We start from the raw sequence: 23190 nt of genomic DNA on the forward strand, positions 1-23190 counted from the left end.
CTGTTTTTAAAAATCCCAGCTGGAAGACACAATATTGCCAAACCATATTATAAACACCAAAAGACTACACCTAAGCCTTGTCAGGATCTTGCCTGCGGTATTTCCTGAAGTGCCCCGTGTTGTCACCGGTATAGTATAAGCTAGTTCCATCAGCACTAGCAACATACATGGCCTTTTTGGATTTGGATTCCAACTATTTTATTGAGAATTTTTCATCTGTGTTCATAAGAGAAATTTGTCTATAATTCTCTTCCTTTGTGGGTTCTTTATGTGGTTTGGGTATAAGGGTAACTGTGGCCTCATAAAATTAATTGGGCAATGTTTCTTCTGTTTCTGATTCATGGAATAATTTGAGAAGTATAGGCCTTAACTCTTCTTTGAAAATCTGGTAGGAATTTGGTTGAGAGACTTTTAATGAATGACTACTGCTGCTATTTCACTAGGGGTTACAGGTCAGTTGAAATTGCTTATCTTATGTTAATTTAACATTGGTATGTGGTACCTATTGAGAAAATTATCCATTTCTTTTAAATTTTCCAGTATACTGGAATACAGATTTTTAAAATATGTCTTTATGACTCATTAAGATGACTACACCAGTTTGCTTCTTGGGTGCATTTGCTTGGAATATCTTTTTCCAACTTTTTACTCTGAAGTAATGTCTATCCTTGAGGATGTATGTTTCCTAGATGCTTCGAGAAGAATAGATGCTGCTTTCATATGCATTCTGTTAGTCTGTGTCTTTTTTATGGGGGGAATTAAAACATTGTTATTGAGGAATAGGAATAACCAATGATTGTTGGTTCATGCTATTTTCTTTTTGCTGGTGGTGGTTGTGGTAGTGTGTGTGTGTGTGTGTGTGTGTGTGTGTGTGTGTGCCATGTGCATACTTCTCTCCTTTTGCTTTTGTTGGTCTGAGATTTATTCCCTCTGTTTTCATGGTTCTAATTGACCACTTTAGGTTGGAGTTTTCCTTCTAACGTCTTCTGTAGGACAGAATTCAGGATTTGTAGAAAAATACTGCTTAACTTTGGTTTTATCATGGAATGCCTTATTTTATCCACCTATGATGATGGAACATTCTGCTGGTATTCTGGGTTGGCATCTGTGGTTCTGTTAGCACCTGTAGCAACTTGTCCAAGTGAATTTGTTTTAATCGTTTTGGCTTAATGCTGTGCTTCTGTCTAAGTGTGTCTTTAGCTTCTGTCATTTTTATACATCCATGGACAGTGAACAATCATATCACTCGTGAGACCCCAGATCATCACCCAGTGGCCTTCACAGTCTCCTCGCCATTCCGTGCTGTTATTTCTCTAGGACTTGCGGACTCACCTGGATACAGCTGTCCCATCATTTAGAAAGAAGGTTTCCCATCAGAAAGGTGTACCTGGACGGCTGTTCTTAGCCAAGTCAAACCCAGTTTCAATTCCATTCCACTAATTGTGGTTCTCACGCTTAAAGATAACATTCTATTTCGCTTTCTCCTGATGTAAAGGTGATTTTGGCCAACTGGGATGAATCAATTAGCAGCACTCGGGTGTATTCTGCTGGACATCTCAAGAGACGATGTGACCTCAGCTGTAAGCACAGACCTCGTCCTGAAGCTCTAAAGAATGGAGCTCACTTACAAAAGTAAATGATTTGTCATCATCTTCCTGACCACCCTTCCATTTACGGGGTTCAAATCCACCAAATGATCACATATTTATTATCCTCTAGATAGAAGGATGTGCTCCCATGCTTTCTAATTTTGCCATCTGTCCTGAGCAGAATGCATACAGGGCTGGGCTTCGATCTTAGAGGAGACCTAAGCATTAAAACGAAGCAGCACTACAAGCCATACCCTTCGCCCGACTTTAGGGGGAGGTGAAATTATCAGAAGCAGAATTAAGCCTGCTCACTCCTATAGTGAGTGACAAATACCATAGCAAAGTAACACAGCAAGAAGCCAGGTACTTATTCCACAAGAAACCCTCATGCTGGGTCCCATGGCTGAAGCCTCCTTTCGCAGTTCACCAGCTATTAACAGAGCACTGCTCTGGCTCCAAAATCGGCAGAGCGGTCTAACCCTACTCTGATGAGCTTATGGCCAGGTAAATCCACAAAACCCAGATGAAACAGATTGCCTAACAAGATTAAGAAGGCCGGTTCTAGGTTGTCAAGACGAGATACAAGCACTAGCTCTGCCTTGGGTCCCTGAGGATCTTATACAACCTTTGCTCTCAGCTAAGAGATGGGAATTAATGACATCTCTGGCCTTCAGGGTTAATGTGAATGTGACATTTACAGTGTCAGGCATTTACAAAATAAATCTCATTTCATGGAGACAGCAGTTGAGTGAATTTTGGTTCATATCCTGATTTTTCCATCTATTAGCTGCATTTCCTTGGTCAAATTATTTAACTTCAGTTGCCTGTTTCTTTGTTTGTAGAATATAGTTAATGTGGTGTTCATAATGCATGGCTTTATAATGCTGTCAAAATCATTCAGGATTATTAAGATAAATATTTCAGGAGGAAGAATATGGGCCAAAGAGTTAATTTTCACTGGAGAAAAAGCTAAACACCATATAGAAAGTATCTGCATCATTGTTTATCAGTGGGATAGAAAGATTTCCTATTTGACAATGTCTGAGCCATTTAGGTAACTTCTCAAGATTAGACAAAAGAATTTGATAGAAATTTCTAGCTAGGACTCTGGCCATGACAGAGCAACCCTTGTAAAGTTAGACAGGTATTCTGACCCTTCTAATCTCAGTGAGGCTTCACGGTGAATCACTGGCAGTCTCCTATTCTGAGAAACTGTGAAGGGTTTTCTATCATTTATTAAAGACACTGAATCATCAGACCTCTATAAATTTTTGAAGTATGAAGATTTATCATAGGAATTTGGCATATATCATTTTCTCCTGCCTGTTTATATTTATGTGTCTATGTTTTGATCAGGAGTACCCTAATCTTAAGGCTTCTTACATGAGAACAATAAACCATGCTTCCAATTTGCTAATCTTACTGGATGCCTCAGAGGGGGGAAAAGGAGAATTTTTAATTATACAGTGATTGTCAAGGGAGTACACAGGCTTAAACACAAAGTTATGATAAAAATGTTCCAGAAGAGATAATTAAATAATAAAAATCACTGATAATAGAGTTTAAGTATTCTTTCCAAAAAAGTAATTATATATCCACTTTATAATAAATACATATTTTCATAGTAATATATGTGGAAAACCTATTAAAATTAATTGATAAAACTTTGATTTAAAAAAATAACGAAAGCCAGCTGGTGGTGGCACATGCCTTTAGTCTAGCACTCAAGAGGCAGAGGCAAGCTGATCTGAGTTCAAGGACAGCCTGTTCTACAAAGCAAGTCCCAGGACAGCCAGGGCCAGACAGAGAAACCTTATCTCAAAACTATAATAATAATAATAATAATAATAATAATAATAATAATAATAATAAATAGTAATAATAAATAATAATAATAAAAGGAAATGGAGCTAAGGGAACAGAGACTCATCATTGGTGAGTCAGAGCCTTAGCAGAGGATGAAGAGAGATCTTAAGAATGATGGTGATGGGCTCCCAAAAATGTTTAAAGTCATAGGTTCTATGTAGTATGTATTTTACCACAATAAACAAAAAATTTAAATCCAGTTCCTCAGCTGGCCGAGCTCAACAAACCTCTCACAATATTCCTGTCGATTATGTCCAGACCTAGTGAGAAAGAAGTAGCAAACTGACCTGAGTTGAGTTTTCTTCCTGTTGAGGATTCATTCAACCCATGCCTACAGACAAGACATGCCGCTTTATTTCCCTCACACACATAATATAGACCGTCTTTTACTAAGTCAGAGAATTAAGCAAGACCGTGTAGAAATGGCTGACAAAGAACAGTGCACACTCAGGAATTAGCACCATCAGCATCATGCCTCCCACTTAAAAGTCTTCATGGGGGAAAAGAAAATAAGGTGCATAGCAGAACCCCTGTACACAATAAGAACCCACGTCATGACGTTTTCAGAGATCCATGTACGTACAGCCTACGTAATTCAGCACCCACTTGCGCAACCATGGGTATGCTTCGCGAGAAGGCGGAGATTGATGAAGGCTACAAGGGCAAGATTTCAGGAAGAAAAAAAAAGGATTTCAAGCAGGACCTTGAGTGAGTCGAGGTGGAGGAAATAATGAAGGGAGAAGGCAATCGAAAGGCGATGCTGGGGAACGGCTGGAAGAACATGTGACCCTGTGACACTCCTCGCTGTTCTTTTAATGACATTCATAAAAAGGATGGTTGGGAACCCAGAGGAAAGTGCTTGTTTCTGATGCTCTCATAAGTATATCAGTCATAAACAGATGGCCAGAGTACAGTGGGGTTTGGGGTTTAGCTTAGTTGTTAGGTAGCACATATAAGTCTGTGGAACTAATCCCAACCACAGAAGAAAGAGGAAGGGAGGGAGGGAGAGAGGGAAGGAAGGAGGGAGGGAGGACGAAAAATTCAAAAGACTAATTTTGCCTTCTTCTTTGTAGGAGGTCAGTATCTCTTCTTTAATATTCAATTAACTGGATGAAACTCTTCCAAATTATGGAGCTAAGCTGCTTAACTCAAATTCTCGTGCCTCAAACATTAATCATGTCCTGAAGGACACCTTCCCACAGCACTTAGGGTTGTTTGACCAAACAATTACTATGAAATTAACCAAGAAAACGAGTCATCACACAAAGTAACTCAAACAGGAAGTTTAATACAACGAACTATGCCTAAGGACATGGGAGAGTAACTATAAATGTAAACAGGTGTCTTTGTTTTTTTTTCAATAATTTATTTTTTACTCACTTTATATCTAATTCAAAGCCCACCTCAATCCTCTCTTCCCAGTCCAGCCCTTACAAGTCCCTTTCCCATTACCACTTCCCCTTCTCTTCAGATTGTTCACAAGTAAGAGATAGAACCCCTGAGCTCTGCCTGATGTTTGGCTGTGGGTGTGTCCATGCGTTTCCATCCAGTGCTGGATGAAACCTCTCAGGAGATAGTTAGGTTAGACTCCTATCTGCAAGTATAGCAGAGTTTCATTAATAGTGTCAGGATTGGATCTCTCATATGGGCTGGGTCTGAATTGGGTTAGTAATTCTTGACTGTTCCCTCAGTCTCGGCTCCATCTTTATTCCTGTGCATCTTATAGGCAGGACAAATTTGTGGTTGAAGTTTTTGTGATTGATTCATTTAGTGTCCCCACCCCCTTCACTGGAAGTCCTGTCTGACTACAGCAGGTGGCCACTTCAGGCTCCATATCTCCCGGTAGTAGAAATCTCAGTTGGGGTCATCCCCATAGACTCCCCCTAGCCTCCCCTGTCACAGGCCTCCAGCTAATTCCAGAGATGCCTCCCACCCATTTTCATTCTCACCCCTGCTCTCTGCAGCCCCCTCTCCCCACATCTGATTGCTATCCCTGTTCCCCTCCTCACCTCTTCTACCCCTCAGTTCCCTCCCTGCATCCACCAACAATGACTATTTTGTTTCCCTTTCTGAGGAAGATTCACCCATCCTCCCTTGGCCTCTCCTTATTTCCCAGTTTCTTTGGGTCTGTAGAATGCAGCATGGCTATCCTGCCCTTTATGGTTAATGTCCACATTATGGACATAACCAGTATAAGTGACTGCATACCATCCCTGTCTTTTGGGGTCTGGATTACCTCATCGAGAATGATATTCTCAAGTTCCATCCATTTGCCTGCAATTTTCATGATGACTTAGTTTTTATTAGCTGAGTAGTATTCCATTGTGTAAATTATCACATTTCTTTATCCATTCTTCAGTTGGGGGGCATCTAGGTTGTTCCTAGTTTCTGACTATTATGAATAAAGCTGCTATGAGCATAGTTGAACAAGTGCCCTTGTAGAATGGTGAGGCATTTTTTGGGTATATGCCCAGTAATACTGGGTCCTGGGGTAGAACTATTCCCAATTTTCTGAGAAATCACCCAACCAATTTCCAAAGTGGTTGTACAAGTTTGCACTCCCACCAGCAATGGAGGAGTATTTCCCTTTCTCCATATATCCTTACCATCAGGTGCTATCTTTTGAGTTATTTACCTTGGCCATGATGATGAGTGTAAGATGGAATCTCAGAGTCATTCTGATTTGCATTTCCCTAATGACCAAGGACAGTGAACATTTCTTTAAGTGCTTCTCAGCCATTCAAGGTTCCTTCTTTGTGAATTCTGTTTAGATCTGTACCTCATTTTTCCATTGGGTTACTTGGTTGGTTGATGTCTAATTCTTCAGTTCTTTATATATTTTGGATATTAATCCTCTGTCAGATGTAGGGTTGAAGGTCTTTTCTCATTCTGTAGGTTGCCATTTTGTCCTATTGATGGTGTCCTTAACCTTATAGAAGCTTTTCAGTTTCACAAGGTACCATTTATTAATTTTTTATCTGATTGTCTTAATCTTCAGGAATTTGTCTCCTGTGCCACGATTCCCCACTTTCTCTTCTACTCCATTTAGTGTGTCTGGTTTTATGTTGAGGTCCTTGATCCACTTGGAGCTGAGTTTTGTGCAGTGTGATAGATATGAATGTATTTGCATGCTTCTACATGCAGACAACCAGTTGCACCAGCACCATTTGTTGAAGATGCTTTTCCTTTTTCCTTAGCTTCTTTGTCAAATATCAAGTGTCTTTGGGTGTGTGGGTTTATTTCTGTGTCTTTGTTTCTATTCCATTGATCAATCTGTCCTAAAAGGTGTCTTAAGACAGAAAAAAAAGTACTCTCAACAAAGTCATGTTTGGAATTAAGAGTTCAGAAATAACTAAAAACCTTTGTTTGGGTTCACTGTAGCTAGGGTGCTCAGCCGGAACCAACGACCATCTCCGGGGAAACAGATTCAAAACAAAAAGCAAAATAACAGTGCTCAGGTGAACCAAGGCTGCTGAGCAGGTATGCAGCATGTCAAGGGGGTGAATGGTATCAGGTTACGGGTGCAGGCGTGAAGCCCAGAGAACATGGGCTCTGTATCTGGGCAACCATCAGAACTCTTGGAGCATAAGGAAACCATGGCTGATGCTTCAACACAGGAGGAAGTCTAGTGCAGTAAAGAATATGGAGGATAGTAGGATTCTACTGAGTCTGCCAGCTGGTAAAACTGTCTCCTTCAGGAGCCCAGGGTACTTTTGAGTGATTCTTGGGAGAATGAAAGCAGAGCCTCAAATGTCCAACTTCAAGCTATATAAGAAAAGCATACAGAGCAAAAATCTGGGCTAGCACACAGGTTTGAATTATCTGGGAATCACTGCCATGCTGTTTTTTGTACACAGTACGAGTCAGGGGAAATCCCTGGACAGGCTGCCTTTAACACCAGAGAAGGTCTCAAAGCCACAGAGTAGGAGAAGGCAGCATTATTTAGGCTCTTTCAACTATCCGCAAGACTCAGAAGGATTGTCATACTAAACTATCAAAAATAGTCCTCACATATAATGGGTTGATTTCTGCGTCCAGAACCTGGAATGTAACGTCAGAGCCTTTGGTTGCAAATTGTAAGCCCACACTTCGGAAGGCAGAGGATTCAGCACTAAGCTCTAGTTGAACCAAATGTCAAGGACTTGAGCAAATCACTGTCAGGAAGAAATCGTGGAACTGGGGCGAAGACTTCAAAAGGAAAGCAGAACTTTTCATTCATGTTATCAACTCATTTTTGCAAAAAGAAAAAATATCTAAAAGGAGAGGGCACGAAGTCATGTTTCCTATGCACAAAGAGGCGGGGTACACTATCAATGATGCCTGTAGATAAACATCCGAACCCACTGTGAACTAGAACAGGGCTAAGACGTTTCTTCCCCATGGGTTAGGCACAATGCTTAACCCATGATTACAGGGAATGGAAACACTAACCTCGAGGAAAAAAAAATCCAGCAGTCAGAGAACCAGGCCAGAAAAGAGAGCACAGTTGACATGAATAAGAGAGTACTGGCAGCTCAGTGGGTGAGCACTTGCCTAGCATTTGCGGGACAAGCTCCTAAGTTGTGAAAAATGAATGAATGAATGAATGAATGAATGAATATGATACCTAATCAGAAATTAGTCTAATGCCAACGCCCAGGTAGGACTTGAGTGCCCAATATAACAGCTAGCAGATGATACAGAAACCACAGACTGGTAGAGGAATGGGTGTGGAAATAAATGTTATCAGTGCTCAGGTTGTTAATCCAGGCTTGGGAGAGATGGGACTAGACAAGGCTCCAGAAGTTACCCCCCCATGAGTGGCTCAGCAGTAAAGGCCTGGTTCTCTGTGACCTCCGTGGAAGGAGCTTCTTATCATAAATATTTATATGTCACGTACAAAATATCGGGCGTTATCTTAAACACTTTACATGTGATCAACTCTTACAATAGCCCCATTTTGCAGATAAGACTTTAAGGCACAGGGTGAGTATGAAGTCAGTATCAAGTCATTTAAGGGACACACGGAGGAGTATCATGGGGCTCAAAGTCCATGGCTCAGGCTGTGGAGCCCTTCTACAAAGAAATAGCATGACACAGCATGATGGTCCTCCCTTTAGGGTTTTACTTTCTGAAGTTTCAGTGTTTCCGTTACCTACAGTCAATTGTGTTTCAAAAACCCTAAATGGAAAATTCCAGAAATAAATAATTCAGGTTGTACCACATGCTTTTCTGAGTAGTGTGATAGATTCTCATCCAACTGCATCCCAGTCTGGACATAAATCATACATTTTTCTGCAGTAGACCTACACTCTATGTACTACCACCTATAAGCCACTTTGTAGTTATTTCAAGGATCAGAGCCCCTGTCCTGGTTGTTGTGCTCATTACGTAGAGACGTGTGGATGTAAATGAGTGACACAAAACTCAAGAGGATTGATATAGTCTAGTATTAGGTGGCCACACCCAACATACCAGGCTTGTAGAGAAAGGCTGATATAGTCTGGATTCTACAGTCACTGCTTCATGCCCCCACTTGGAATGTATCCTCTGAGGATACAGAGCAAATATCTGGGCTAGCACACAGGTTTGAATAACTAGGAATCACTACCATGCTGTTTTTTCCCCTACAGTAAGAGTCAGGGGAAATCCCTGAACAAGCTGCCTTTAACACTAGGGAGTCTCATGGCCACAGAGTAGGAGAAGACAGCATTATTTAGGCTCTTTCAACCATCCACAAGACTCAGAAGGACTGTCATATTAAATATCAAAAGGCTGGCACAGAGAAGCTAAGTCCTCACATATAACTGGTTGATGTCTGCATCCAGAACCTAGAATGTAGCGTCAGAACCTTGGGCTGCTAATTGTAAGCCCACACTTCGGAAGGCAGAGGATTCAGCACTAAGCTCTAGATGAACCAAATGTCAAGGACTTGAGCAAATTCACTGTCAGGAAGAAATCATGATTTTCTCTGATATATTTACACAATGGAAAACTACTCAACAATCAAAAACAATGAATTAATGAAAATCTTAGGCAAATGGTTGGAACTAGAAAATATCATACTAAGTGAGGTAACTCATTCACAAAAGAGCACACATGGAATGCAGTCACTGATAAGTGGATAGTAGCCCAGAGGCTCAGAATATACAAAACACAAACCACATATCAAATCACTCCAAAGAAGAAGGAAGGAGAGGGCCCAGGTCCTGGAAAGGCTTGATGCAGCATTGTAGGGGATTGCCAGGACAGAGGAGTGTGAAGGGGTTGACTGGGGGGACTGGCAGAGGGAAGAGGACTTATGGGACATATGGGGAGGGGGGAACTGGGAAAGGGAAAATCATTTGGAATGTAAACAAAGAATATAGAAAATAATAATAATAATAATAATAATAATAATAAAAGAGGAAGGAACTGGGGTGAAGACTTCAAAAGGAGAGCAGAACTTTTCTTTCGAGTTATCAACTCATTTTGCAAACAGCAAAAAAAAAAAAAAGTCTACTATGATTGTGTTTACACAACCCTTTAAGACAAGCATTTCATCTAAGAGCTTATGATGCAGACGCCTGTGTTGTGCACGTAGCTTCCTGGCTGTTAGACCCATTGCACTGTTTCATAGGCATTTTTATTTTCAATAGTGTGGGCATTGAGACAGGGCCTTCCTACATGCCTCAGGTGTTCCTTCTACTCTCTATGTATTCTAGACTTGCCTCAAATTTTTCTGATCTTGACTTCACGCCCAAGTACCAAGATTCGTGGCCTATGCCACCATAGCCAGTTCTTCATTCTTCTCCCTTTTTGTAATGGTAAGCATGGCCTGGTACTAGCTATCCTCTCAGGGCAATTTAGGAGCCAGAAAAATGGTAACAGATGAGTAATTCAATTGAGAACATCAATTTCTCCTCAAAGCTGTGGAGCTCGGGTAGCCCCAGCTCAAATACTATTGGCAAACCTCCCTTTGGCTAACTTTCCAGAAGAAACCTGTTTGTCTGGGCACAGCATCAGGACAAGCTCCATTCGCTGCAAGGGCTCCCAGGGCCTCCCGGGGTCTGAAATCTTGCTGCTGCCAGGAAATAGCATGATGCAGTCAGTCCGTATTTATCACACTGAAAGCCTGACTCCCGACTCCAGGCACACTGGAAAAGAAAGCACAGAATTCTCAGTTGGCAGCCAGTGGCCTCAGTCGATGTCGCCTCTGCAGCCCAGGGAATTTTGTAGAAACAGGAAAAGAGCCATAACCCTGTGGAAAGGTAACAACCTTATGGGTCCACTTCTGCTGAAAAGGCGTGTGGTGGCTGCCAATTTGGAGGCTGCCAATTTGGAGGTGGTTTGGTTTGGTTTTGTTTTGTTTCATTCCCAATCAAAATAAGAACAAAAGACACGAAGCTTCAACTGGGAAACTCATCACTCGTAAACAAGGGTGTGATTTTCGAAGGTAAACAAACAAATAAGTAAATAAATAAACGCATAGATACACAAATAATATCAAATAATGTTAAGGAGGAGCATGTAGTTCAAGAGTCAGGACTTCCGTTTGTCCACGATACAAAGACATCAGCAGGCGCCGCAATGAAATTCTTCCTCAGCCCTCTCCTTCCGTCTCACCACACCCTGTACTGAGCCCCAGATCCGAGGGCATCTTCTCCTGGTTATTTGCATCTTCACCTGGCCATCAAGGAGCAGTGATTTTAGTTGCTGGTGGGGAGAAGGTGATCCAAAGGGCCACCTAGAGATAAAGGAAGCTCGGTGTCATTAACAAAGCTTCAAGGGCGGGTGTTCCTCAGCCGTGCTCCAACTCTCCAGTTTTATATCTCAGCTCGCCATTGTCCTCACCCTTTCATGAGATGTTTCCCTTGAAGACCAGCTCTCTTCCTGTCTGGATTTGTCTTGTCTCTTGTTTTCTTCACGCAGAATGATTTTTTTCTCATGGTTAAAGGTGCCTTTCCCTGCTTTCTTACAAGTCTTTGGAATTTTCAGGGTTGTACCTCCAAACAAAGTAAAACATACACACAGTGTCCTCAGTTTTTGTTTTTTTTGTTTTTTTTTTGGGGGGGGGAGTTATTTGTTTGTTTGATTGAGTAAGTGATTTTGGTTTATTGATTTATTTATTTTTTAAGATTTGGAGAGCTGGCAGCAACAAATTTTTATCAGGTTCAAACCAACTTTTTGACCAAAACAAAAAAATTCAAAGGCGTCTGTAGGTAGGTTTATTTTAGCAGAGAATCTCACAAACACACAAATGGCCTTTTCTTCTTTCTTCTGCATTTTTTAAAGAAAAAAATCTATTTTAGAAGTGTGTTCACTCTAAGTTGGGGTTTTGTCCTCATTATTGCTTGGAGTTTCTCTTTTCTTGACAGTCTGACCTTTGGAATCCATTCTGTAAAAAAAAAAAAAAAAAATATTATTCCCGTAAGAGAAAACGCCAACATTTTCCAAGGACCTCTGGCACAAACAGCCCGGGTTCCTTTATTCTCAGTCTATAGCCTTTGGACATTGCTAAACAATTCCTATTTAAATGCCCGCCGCATCTGTGCTATTTTAATCAATCCTGCACACAGGCAGCAGCTGAACCTGTGAACTGGCTGGGGAAGAGAAAGCCAGAGGGTCTCTGAGCCGTGGACAAAAGAATAGAAAGTTGTGGCGAATGTAGCCTTGAAGAATTTTTCATTGCTCCATCTAAGCTAAGAGGGACTTTTGGCGGAGCTGTGGGGAAGCGATCAAACGGAGGCAATTTAATAGTCTTTGCCAAGCTAAAAGGCTGAATTTTGCTTAAGGAAGTCAGTTTTCAGACTTGACAGTAGAATACAAGCTGGATTTTAATTGTGCTTTATCTCTCGAAACCATTTGGCTGGTGAGAGCAGCCCCTCAGCCTCATTAGGATTAGAATGTGTGGGGGTCTCTTCTTCAACATCTGGATCTCACCAAGAGAGGGACTTAAAGTGTTCTTGCACCAGTGAAATCGAGGTAAAAGGCCCAGAAAGCTCAGCTGCAGGAGAAGCCACACCTGCTGCAGTGCCCCATGACCAAAGTGTCCCTGCAGCTGCTACCAGAGACACAGAAGGCACATCAGCGGGGGACATGAGACAGCAGCTGAGATTAGTAAAAATGCCATTTTGGCTCTGGTGCATAGAGTGTAAGGGAAAGAAGCCCTGGTGTTAAAATCCAATCCGCTAAGTTGTCATTCATTTTCCTCATGCACATGTGAGAAAGCAGAGAACACCTCTTAGATGACTAGAGGCTCTCAGCCTAGTTGTAGAGTGTGCCTGTGAGCAAACTTTGTCAAAGTTTCCTACATCAAAGGATGTGGAAGGACCCTGACATCCCCCGAGTTATCGAGCAATGGAGACGCAAAGGCCAGAACCCCCTCGTCTGTAAAACAGGTCCACACAAGGCAGACCCAGGGGGTATTTGCTTTCAGCAAGTGAGCGCCTAAGATCCTTAGGTTTCATTTCTATTTCTAATTCAACTTTAAAATGTCCCTGGAAATGGGACAAATTTTTTTTTGTTTTTTTTTTATTCGATATATTTTTTATTTACATTTCAAATGATTTCCCCTTTTCTAGCCCCCCACTCCCCGAAAGTCCCGTAAGCCCCCTTCTCTTCCCCTGTCCTCCCACCCACCCCTTCCCACTTCCCCGTTCTGGTTTTGTCGAATACTGTTTCACTGAGTCTTTCCAGAACAAGGGGCCACTCCTCCTTTCTTCTTGTACCTCATTTGATGTGTGGATTATGTTTTGGGCATTCCAGTTTTCTAGGTTAATATCCACTTATTAGTGAGTGCATACCATGATTGATCTTTTGAGACTGGGTTACTTCACTTAGTATGATGTTCTCCAGCTCCATCCATTTGCCTAAGAATTTCATGAATTCATTGTTTCTAATGGCTGAATAGTACTCCATTGTGTAGATATACCACAATTTTTGCATCCACTCTTCTGTTGAGGGATACCTGGGTTCTTTCCAGAATCTGGCAATTATAAATAGGGCTGCTATGAACATAGTAGAACATGTATCCTTATTACATGGTAGGGAATCCTCTGGGTATATGCCCAGGGACATTTTAACTATATAACCAAAATGCTGACTAACAGATACAGTGACTATTAATTCCAAAAGCCAACAGTCCCTCATATCCCAGAGATCCATGAAAGTCAACATTTGACAGACGCAGTGTGGAAAGCCACTGCTGAAAGACAGGGGTCACATTCTGCTCTGTGCTACCCCCGTAACACTGGGGCATATGACTGAATCTAATAGCCTTCCTCTAAAACGGTGCCGTGAAGACTAAAGCATAGTCCTTGAATGCTCCACAGCAGTATGAGGTAATACTGGTAGTTGAAGAATGTCCTTGCATTTATTCACCTCTATGCCAAAGGCATGTATATAAATACACACAGAAGTGCTACTCAAAATAGCCCCACACCAGAAAAAAAAAAGAAATCTGTCAACCTATGCTAGGAGAAACAAAGTGTGACATCTCCTACAATAGAATATCATCCAGTCTTTAAAAAGAATGAAGTGCTAATTCTTGCTTCAACTTAAGTCATTTCAAGACATCGCACTAAGGGGTGAGGGGGGAATCACAAGTTATAATAGTTTCACTTATATTAAACATCCAAGAATGACAGATGCATAATGACCAAAACAAGTCTGTTTATCTGTGATTTGGGAAATGGTATCTACTAATGGGAATATTCTGAAACTGGATTACAAAGGTGTTTTTTTTTCTCTATAAGTTTACTAAAGAGTAATGCCCATATAACTCTACAGTGAGTGAAGTCATGCTGTGTAAGTTGCATTTCCATGCAGAGATGGTAAAACAGATATGAAATAATGATGATTTTGAAAAAGAAGTATAAAATAAACAAAATCAAAACAACTTACTCGTAAAGTTATTTTAGTTTTACATTAATATCATAGTACATAAAAATGTTGTCCTTTATAGAAAAAACTAAAATTTAGTGTTTTTGTACTACTGTCTTTGGATGTCTTATAGCAGATGATAAAGATAATTGTTTCATGAGCATTTGTCAAACTCAATGAAGGGATGGAAACAACTTAGCAGGGGACCTGAAACACAGTGAGTGTGGAACCCATAGGTAGGTGCTCTCCAGAGATACCCTGTCATCACAAGGTTTATTGTGTGACACGTGTATCTTTTGATGTCCTTTTTTTTCTGATAGGAAAGCTGGCACTAATAATACTTTCCCAAATGGGCATAAATAAAGCTCATATTCAGACCAGGTATTCAGAAAGCATTTAAAAATTACTTACAGATAATTTGGAATACTGTGTCACATATTAAGTACAATATAATCTGCAAAGTGTGTTTTACTTTATCTTCATCTTAAAGGAGAATAATCAATCTAAAATAACCATTGTATTCACTCCTTTCTTTTTTCATTTTTTCCATTAACTGATCATCTTCCTTATCAATTATAGGATGAAGGGAAGTGGCCACCTCTAGACATAATAAAACTAGAAGGAGCAGAAGTTGATATTGACAACAGCTTGGGGAAACCATTTGTATTTAACTGCATACCTCAGTCTGGAAGTAGAATATTCTGCCTCTGTGCAACCTCAAACCAAGAGATGAAGAGGTAACTCAGTAATCTCCCGCCTCTCTGGTTTTACTTCTAGAGGGGAGAATGTTTCAGAAGGAGTAGACCTGCATATTCTTGGAGGCAGAAATAAGAAAAGAACAACAAAAACAAAAAAAAAAATGGTAGTGTGTTTTGTATTGAGTGCAGTAAGCTTAGGATGTTGTTAGTTTGATCAGAGTTTCCTAAGAATGCCAGCATGCTCTGTTAGCATGACTACTGCAACTCTCCTTTTAAAAAAAAGATGGAAATCCAATAACACCACAGCTCCTTAACTGTGCATGCCTCTCATTCCTAACGCATGGCCAGGTGTAGGTATTGTAAGGTAGATAGTTATTGGTATAAACTAATGAAGCATGGTATGCAGCAACACACTAGAGTGAGATGAGAGAATGCATGAAGAAGATGAAACAACAGGGCTTTGAGTGGGGAAGACTCTGTTGATACTGTGTAAGTACACAATCCTCGAAGAGAGAGCGTCTCGGCACACTACAAAGGTAACAATGGGTTCTGACCATTAGATACATGCTGTGCATGTCTCCCTGAGGAAATGGAGCTCACTGGACATTTCAGTGAGCCAAGTGAAAGCTGAAATGAAGGAACCGACCAGCTAAAGTGAGGGGTGGGGTGGGACAGCATGCAGAACAGAAAGCCGATGGAGAAGACAGGGTGCCAGTCTAGACTAAATGAAGGCCTCCTTCGCCCAGCTCCAACCTTGAAGGGAGTCCTAGGTCAGAACCATCTTGGACAAAAAGTATTCTGGCCCTATTGGTGGACTACTGTATATTTAAATAAATATACAGTAAAGGACTACCAGGATAGTATAATATGAACAGCATTTATTTATATCTAACATGTCTAGGCTGGGGATTCTTTTTATAATGTAGAGCCCATCTTTGGCCCCAAACATATATAAATGGGAAACATTATGGAAGATGGCGTGGAAAGATTTCAAGAGTCAATAATCCAGGGAACTGGTGTATAACTGTGTCTCCTAGCAACATCAGAAAACGCACTCGCAAAGTCTCACCAGCCTGGCTGCCAAAATGGGAGCTGATCAAGGATGGTACCCACAGACAAGCTATAGTAGGGGTGAGAAGGATCAAAAGGCCTCAGCCCTGCACGAAAAACTGTGGGAGGCTAAAGATGCTGAGTAGAGGAAAAGCCTTCTCCAGGGAAAACCAGTGCCAAACAGTAAGCACTGACAACACACAGACATGCTACATCATATGGACTGAACAGGTTACATTTGAGCATATATGTATATATGCACTTACATACACACACACACATATATGCATGCAATAACAATTAGTGACAAAAAGAGGCCATGGATTTGAAAGAGAGCAGTAAGTGGTTTGGAGGGAGAAAGGGAAAGGAAGATACCTTATCATTATAATCTCAAAAAGAAAAAAGTAAATTAAAACTCCATAGCAAGTTGGAACTAACATGGTAGGGCATTTGCTCTTTTGAATGCGCAATGAACGTTGAAAAACATCACAGAAGACCCATGGCACCCCAGTTGAGAGCAGGCAGTGAGGGCTTGTGAATGAGGGAGCTATTGGAGGAAGAGAGACACCTGCAGGAGCAGAACCGCAGCAGAGGAGAGCAAGGGGCGAACGGCCAACAGTGTGCTTTGATGGGAAGTTGGGAGTGTGAAACAAAACTGGAAAAGGTTAGCAGGCTGGGGTAGAGACAATCTGCCAACACCAGGCTGAGGAGCAAGACTGGGGAGTTCAGGCCTCCAGATGCAACACCATAAGGCATTTCAGCCAAGCCAGTGTCCAGAGAGCACACTAGAGAGGACTCCAGGCCATGGCCATTTACCAGGATTTCCATATTCTAGTAGTCAATGCCTAGCAGTGAATTAACTTTCTCTCAGGCACTGATCAAATGGCAATAGCCCGGAGCAGGGAGGGGCGGGCATGGCGGGAATACCATGAATTTACTTTAGATATGCCTAAAGAGAAAAGGTTTTGTCACATAGTAAATTTAAACTTACAAGAACGAGTTACTGTCACTCTGGAGGGGCCCAGGACTGCTCTGCCTGAAGGACAGGCTAAGCAGTAGCAAGCCGGTCCCTGAGACACAGTGCCCTGTGGACTGCCCCTCTCCTTTAACTCTTCCAGGTGGCTTGAGGCAATGCACAGAGCAGCCCGTCCTGTCCGCCAGGTAAGGTTTCCTGGGTTCCTGGTCTCTGCTTTGGGATTGTTTCCTTCCAGGGTAGGAAAGAGCGGGGTAGACACCATGCATCCCAGCAGGTAATGTCTTAGATCTGCTCTAAATGCTGGCGAAGGGATCGGCATCAAATGGGTTTCCCTTGGATCCGATAGGGGAGCGCTCAGTCCTGCCGTTCTTTGTATTTTCATGAGTTTTATGAGATTCCCTCCCATAAGTCTTGGGGTGGAGTCACAGGTGGGTTGTAATTTCCGATTCCCATGGAGTCGTGCAGTAGCCCACAGTACTAAGAAAAGGATGGCGCTGTTTCTTTGGACTCTGAGGATCTCCAGGATGTCTTGGGAGGCTGCCGCTGTCTGAGCAGCTTGTCAGAGCGCCAGTGTGATGGATGCATCCACTTCTGGATTGATGCCTTCATCTCTGTTGTGTTAGCCACTTTGCACTTTTCTTCCACGTTCACGATCCCCAACTTTGGAGCGATATCGCTCTGTTAGATTTTTATTTATAAAATGTTAGACGAGTTTATCACATCATCAGGTAAGCCATCACTTCAGACTGGGTTAGTTCAACAAGTTTTAGAGCACACTCTCTCCATATACAGCTCTTTGATTTTTTTTTCACTGTGGATGTAATGATGTGTGTGGTCTGTAATGAAGTTAGAGATTTTATCTAATACGATCATTCCTTCATGAGACAACATGAACTTATTTATTACCTCTCTACACATTTTGAGTTTATACGTTAGCAGAAATTCAGGGTGGAGTTTGGGTGTCCTTGCCTTGTAAACTGTCCTTAAGAACAATCTGAAGCATTGTCATGTAATGAACAGCAGGTCTTGTATTCCATTTTACCCGGAACACAGGACTCCACGCATTCACCCGGCCCTCCGACGCACCACTGTAATGAGCCTCAATACTGTTAGAGGCCATCTATTCTGCTAATGCACTCAGAGTGTCTGCTGCGAGTGAAAAAAAAAATGGCCAAGTTCCCAGCAGGCTCCCACTTCACAGCACAGAATACAGCAAGCTCTGCCCTCCACTAGCTTTTCACTGCCTTGTTAAAAAAAAAAAAAAAAAAAAGCCCGAAAGGGCAAAACCAAAACCGAACAAAAAGAAACTGGCAAGCGCAGGCCGGCAGGTTCTGATGAAGAGATAAAGCACGGTGCTCCTGGCCATGGGTCAGAGTTCTCAGAAGACAGCCTGTTTCCCAGGCCTGTGGACTGAGGGCTGCCCTCCAGGTTAGCGGGTCTTCATTTATCATCAGCCTTCCCCCTCAGTGACCGTGAGAGCCCAAGGCTGGAGCTGGCCTGGAGCAGTTAACTTGTTCTGCTGCTCAAGTGGGGGTTCAGATAAAGAAAGGCAGGAACCAGGGGCTGCTATTATTCACAGTGGACATACCAGGAACTGGGCCTTGGAGAGCGATCTCTGTGATGTAGCCGCCACACATCAGGCCAGCGCTGTATAAAGACACATTAATAACTCTTTACCTATGCCCATTGGCTCCCTAGTCCCCATTTTCAGCTGATAAGCGTTTGATTTCCTTCAGAATACAATAGAAGCCAAAGAGGGAGCTCTCTATAAGCAAGGGCTTATTTGTCAGTTACTCAAGCATGGAGATTGTATTAGCAATAGAAACATTTGGGGCTGGGGCTCCCTAATGACAAACACAACTGAGCCAGTGTCACTACTCTGTGGGCCAAAGGCATCTGGGGCACGGCGCTTCCTTACGGATTCTTGTTGTGCTACGCCTGCAGACCCACGTCTGGGAAGACGTCACGGTGCACAACAGTAGCCTCCCACCTCTCGCTATCAAACACCCTGAGTGTCTGGGCCTGCTGCACCGGCTAGAGAGGAGCACAGACGTGTGGATCCAACACTACTGCATCTTGAAGGATGGCTGTTTGTACTTCTATGGTAGCATCCGGTCTACTCAGGCGTCAGGTAAGGAATCAACGTCACCTGAAAACCTTGTGATTACAATAACAGGAAGGACGCCTTAGCCTCATTGACCCTTTGTAAGTTCCTGTACTGTTGTTTTGCCTAAGCTAGCCCGTGGATACTCTGCAGAAGAGGCACGGTTGGACAGCTACTGTTCTATTTGCAGTTTGGAAGAGCCCCTGCAGAGGCCACACAGTCGATGCTAGAAGTGAAGACATAAGCAACCTACTGAGGTCCGAACTGAGCCCAGAAGCCAGCGGCCTCGATGCCTCACACCTTAAAATCTAGAAGTTAAAACACAAACGTGTTCCTTTGGTCACCAATGGTTTCCAAAAGGAATGCTCATCATTTCCTTGGGTTGAAACATCCTCCTTTATTCAACATCTTCCTCATTTGGACCTTGGCAGGCTGTTTTCCATGGACAGCTTGCTCTTCTTGATTAGAGAACGGAAGTAGCAGCTGACTGGTATACAAGAGTGCTGTGAAGACCGAGATGTTGTGATTGAAATATTAGCTCTACATTTAGTGGTCTGAGCATAAAAAGCTACTTTTGTACATATTTCATTCGTTTATTACAGATTTGTTTTACATTCTTATAGTTTAATATATATACATATATGAATATATATATATATATATACTATTTAAAGGATATAGATAAAAAGAGCATATGAATAATAAAATAATACCTGAAATCTAGACAAAAACTTTTTGAATTTTAAAATTATCATTTAATTAACTTACATATTTTAAATTTTTAATTGAAATATAGTTATATGACTTCCCCCTTCTTCCAACCCCTCCCATGACCTTCTCATTCCCTCTTAAATTCAAGGTCTTTCCTTCTTTAATTGTTGTTGTTACACACACACACACACACACACACACACACACATGCTAAGCTCGTTTAGTGGTGTGTGTGTGTGTGTGTGTGTGTGTGTGTGTGTGTGTGTGCGTGTGTGTGTGTGTGATTTCAGGGCTGACCACTTGGTACTGAGTAAGCAATCAGGCTTTCATCCATGGGGTAGACCAGTCCTCCCTCCCTCTCTCAGCAGTCTTTAGTTGCTTTAGTTCAGTTCAGTTTGCCAAAGTCTCTTTCTTTTTTTTTTTTTTAACTTTAATTTTTTCAAACTTTTTTAAAATTTTTTTATTGGTTATTCTAGTTATATACATTTCAAATGTTATCCCCTTCCCTGTTTCCCCTCCACAAACCTCCTTTCCCACTCCCTCTTCCTCCTGCTTCTATGAGGGTGCTCCCCCCCACCCCCAACTAACCACCCTAATCTCCCCTATGCTGGGTCATCAAGCCTCCACAGGACCAAGGGCCTCCCCTACCACTGATATCAGATAAGGCCCCTTCATTTCTTTCAGTCCTTCTCCTAACTCCTGCCCTAGGGTACCTGTGCTAAGACTCTGTATAAAAATTGAAAACGTTTCTATCTAGTGGAAGCTCTCACCCTTCCACATTAGCGTGTCTACTGACATTATCTCCTTTCACAGGCCCCATTCCTGCAGCCATATTGTTGAAGTATCATGGGTGAAGCTTCCCTCTTATTTCTAGGAGACAGGTTCTCACAGCAGAATTCCTGGTTCTCTGGCTTCTCAACTCTTCCTGCCCTCTTCTCCCTGGTGTGCCCTGGACATTTATATTGTAGACGTATCTATTGGAGCTGGGCACTCCATGATCAATTATTCTCTGCATTTTGACAAGTTGTGCCTCTCACTCTGCTGCAAAGAGAATCTTCTTTGAGGAAGGACAAGAGCTGCCCTTATCTGGGAGTGGAAGAATAAGTTTTAGGATGCCATCTGTAATTTTACTGCTTGGCTAAAGTAGCAGAATGAGGCTTTCTTTAAGAGCCATGACTTCCCTGGTCCTGTGGAGTTGGCTAGGTTTCCATTGCTTTCCCTCTTGTTGTGCAGGCCTTAAGTCTAATTAGATCACCCAGACATGAGTGATGCTCTTGTAGCTTCAGTGATATTTTGACATACTGGTCATGGTTCCGGTTCATAGGTGTCACAACTGGATAGAACTACTGATTCTTTCCCTCCACTGGCAGCTTGCATAGCATCACCTGGTACTATAAAATTAGTCCTACGGGAGAAAGCTATGAGGTCAGATCCAGCTCAGATCCTTCTGTCAAATCCCATGGTATTTTCAGCAGTAAAGACTTACCTTTCATTTCGGAAAGGCAATCAGGGGAGACAGCAATAGCCTATATTGTTTGAGGATTCTCCTGAAATCCCCTGCACAGCTCAAAGGAAGGTTGACCGTGCCTGGTGCTGGAGTATTTTTGTTAGATGTTCTGTGGTTCTCAGGAGGAGCATTGTCTCATTAAGTGATGTAACTTCATTGCCTTAGTTAGGGTAATTGTTGCTGTGATAAAACACCATGGCCAAAAGCAAGTTGGAGAGGAAAGGGGCTTATTGGTATTATTTGTATCTCTGTTCAGAGTTGAAGGAAGTCAGGACAACAGCTCACACAGAACAGGAACCTGGAGGCGGGAGGTAATGCGGAGGCCATGAGGGGTGCTATTACTTGCTTGCTTGCGCAGCCTGCTGTCTCATAGACCTCAGGACCACAACCCCAGCGATGACAGTGCCACTATGGGCTAAGCCCTCCCCCACCAATCGCTAATTAAGAAAATGCCCTACAGGCTTACCTATGGCCCAGTTATATGGAAGCCTTTTTTAAATTGAGGTTCCCACCTTTCACATGACTTTAGCTTGTGTAAAGTTGACATAAAACCACCCAGCACATTCATTAAACAAAAATATGTATACACATACACTTATAAGTATTAGATGAAATTTTAGGCAAATCTCCAAGAATATGATTCCTTAAGGCATTTCAAACATCTTCAGTGTGATCTTTCTTCCTCTTTCTGTGTTGACCTCCCTCCTACCCACCAATTAAATCTGCCCTATTTTCCCATCCTCTTATAATGGTTAATAAAACCAATTAGTACTGGCATATTTCCACATGAAATATCTGCTATATGACATCTGGTACCTGAGCCATTTGATTTCTATTTTTAGCGCTGATGTTCATGTTTGACTAAGACCAGTAGAAGGAAGAGTCTAAACAGGAAGGAAGAGTCTAGCAACAACTCCAACTGTCTTGGATGTTTGAAGAGATAGAAAGCTCCCATCACTTGTAGGCCCATTTTCTATCATTTGGAATGAACAGTGGGATGACTCTCCTCCACAATGAAGATGTTTTATACATGACCAGATGAAGATATAGCTATGAAGAAATAAACAGGCCTTTTCAGACTCATAGAGCAGGCTGTTTTTCCCCAACTTTAACAGCTGGTAATAGAATAAGAGTCAATGCAAGCAAATCCAATAGAACTACAGATTCTTTATTGACTTAGGATATTATTTTAAGATACCAATATAATTACCAAACCAATCAAACTAATTTTCAAGAGATTATTTACATAGATATAAAGGGAGTGTTTAAGTCTACATTCATAGACTGCTCGAAACTCAGAAAAAAAATTTAAGTACCTCTAGACTTCTTGGGGCTAGTGAGCTATTTCAAATTCCCAGAGATACAGTAGAGGCACACATACCTTGGCAGCATCCAAGAGCTCTCTAATTCAAATTAAGATCTGCTCTGCAAGAGAGATGACATGCCTGGTACTGGAAACCTAGCTAACTCTCAGTACTATTGAAATCATGATTATTGGAGGAAGCTCTACAAACTCTAATTTAGTCCCTAGCAACAATTTATAAACAGTTGTCCTTTGTGTTAGTCAGGATTCTCTAGAGAAACAGACATTTCACAGTACTAAAGAAGAATTGGGTACTAACATTTAGCATATATAAAACTGTAAAGAAGCTCAGATGCTAAGTCAGAGGACAGCATGTAATCACAGAAGCCTGGTGTCAAGTTGGGAGCAATAAGCAGCAGCTGTGTCACAGTGGTAATCTGAAAGTAGGGACTGTGCACTGGGGGAATTGGACAGGCAGGCCCCGTTCCCGGAAGGCTGTCTTTACTGAAATGTCAAGAGAGGTATTTGTCCTTTTAGCAAAATG

General features: G+C 41.9%; 1 protein-coding gene across 1 annotated transcript in view; it reads left to right on the forward strand.

Annotated features, from left to right (window-relative positions):
* The window catches only part of LOC127692773 (uncharacterized), a 124492-nt gene that overhangs the window by 95984 nt on the left and 5318 nt on the right, over positions 1 to 23190 (forward strand). The window contains exons 8-10 of the mRNA XM_052193370.1: positions 14877 to 15034; positions 17164 to 17206; positions 18966 to 19152. Coding sequence (XP_052049330.1) covers positions 14877 to 15034; positions 17164 to 17206; positions 18966 to 19152 — 388 coding nt within the window. The remainder of the gene's footprint in view (positions 1 to 14876; positions 15035 to 17163; positions 17207 to 18965; positions 19153 to 23190) is intronic.

Source organism: Apodemus sylvaticus, chromosome 9 (genome assembly GCF_947179515.1).
Source record: "Apodemus sylvaticus chromosome 9, mApoSyl1.1, whole genome shotgun sequence".
Classification (NCBI taxonomy): Eukaryota; Metazoa; Chordata; class Mammalia; order Rodentia; family Muridae; genus Apodemus; species Apodemus sylvaticus.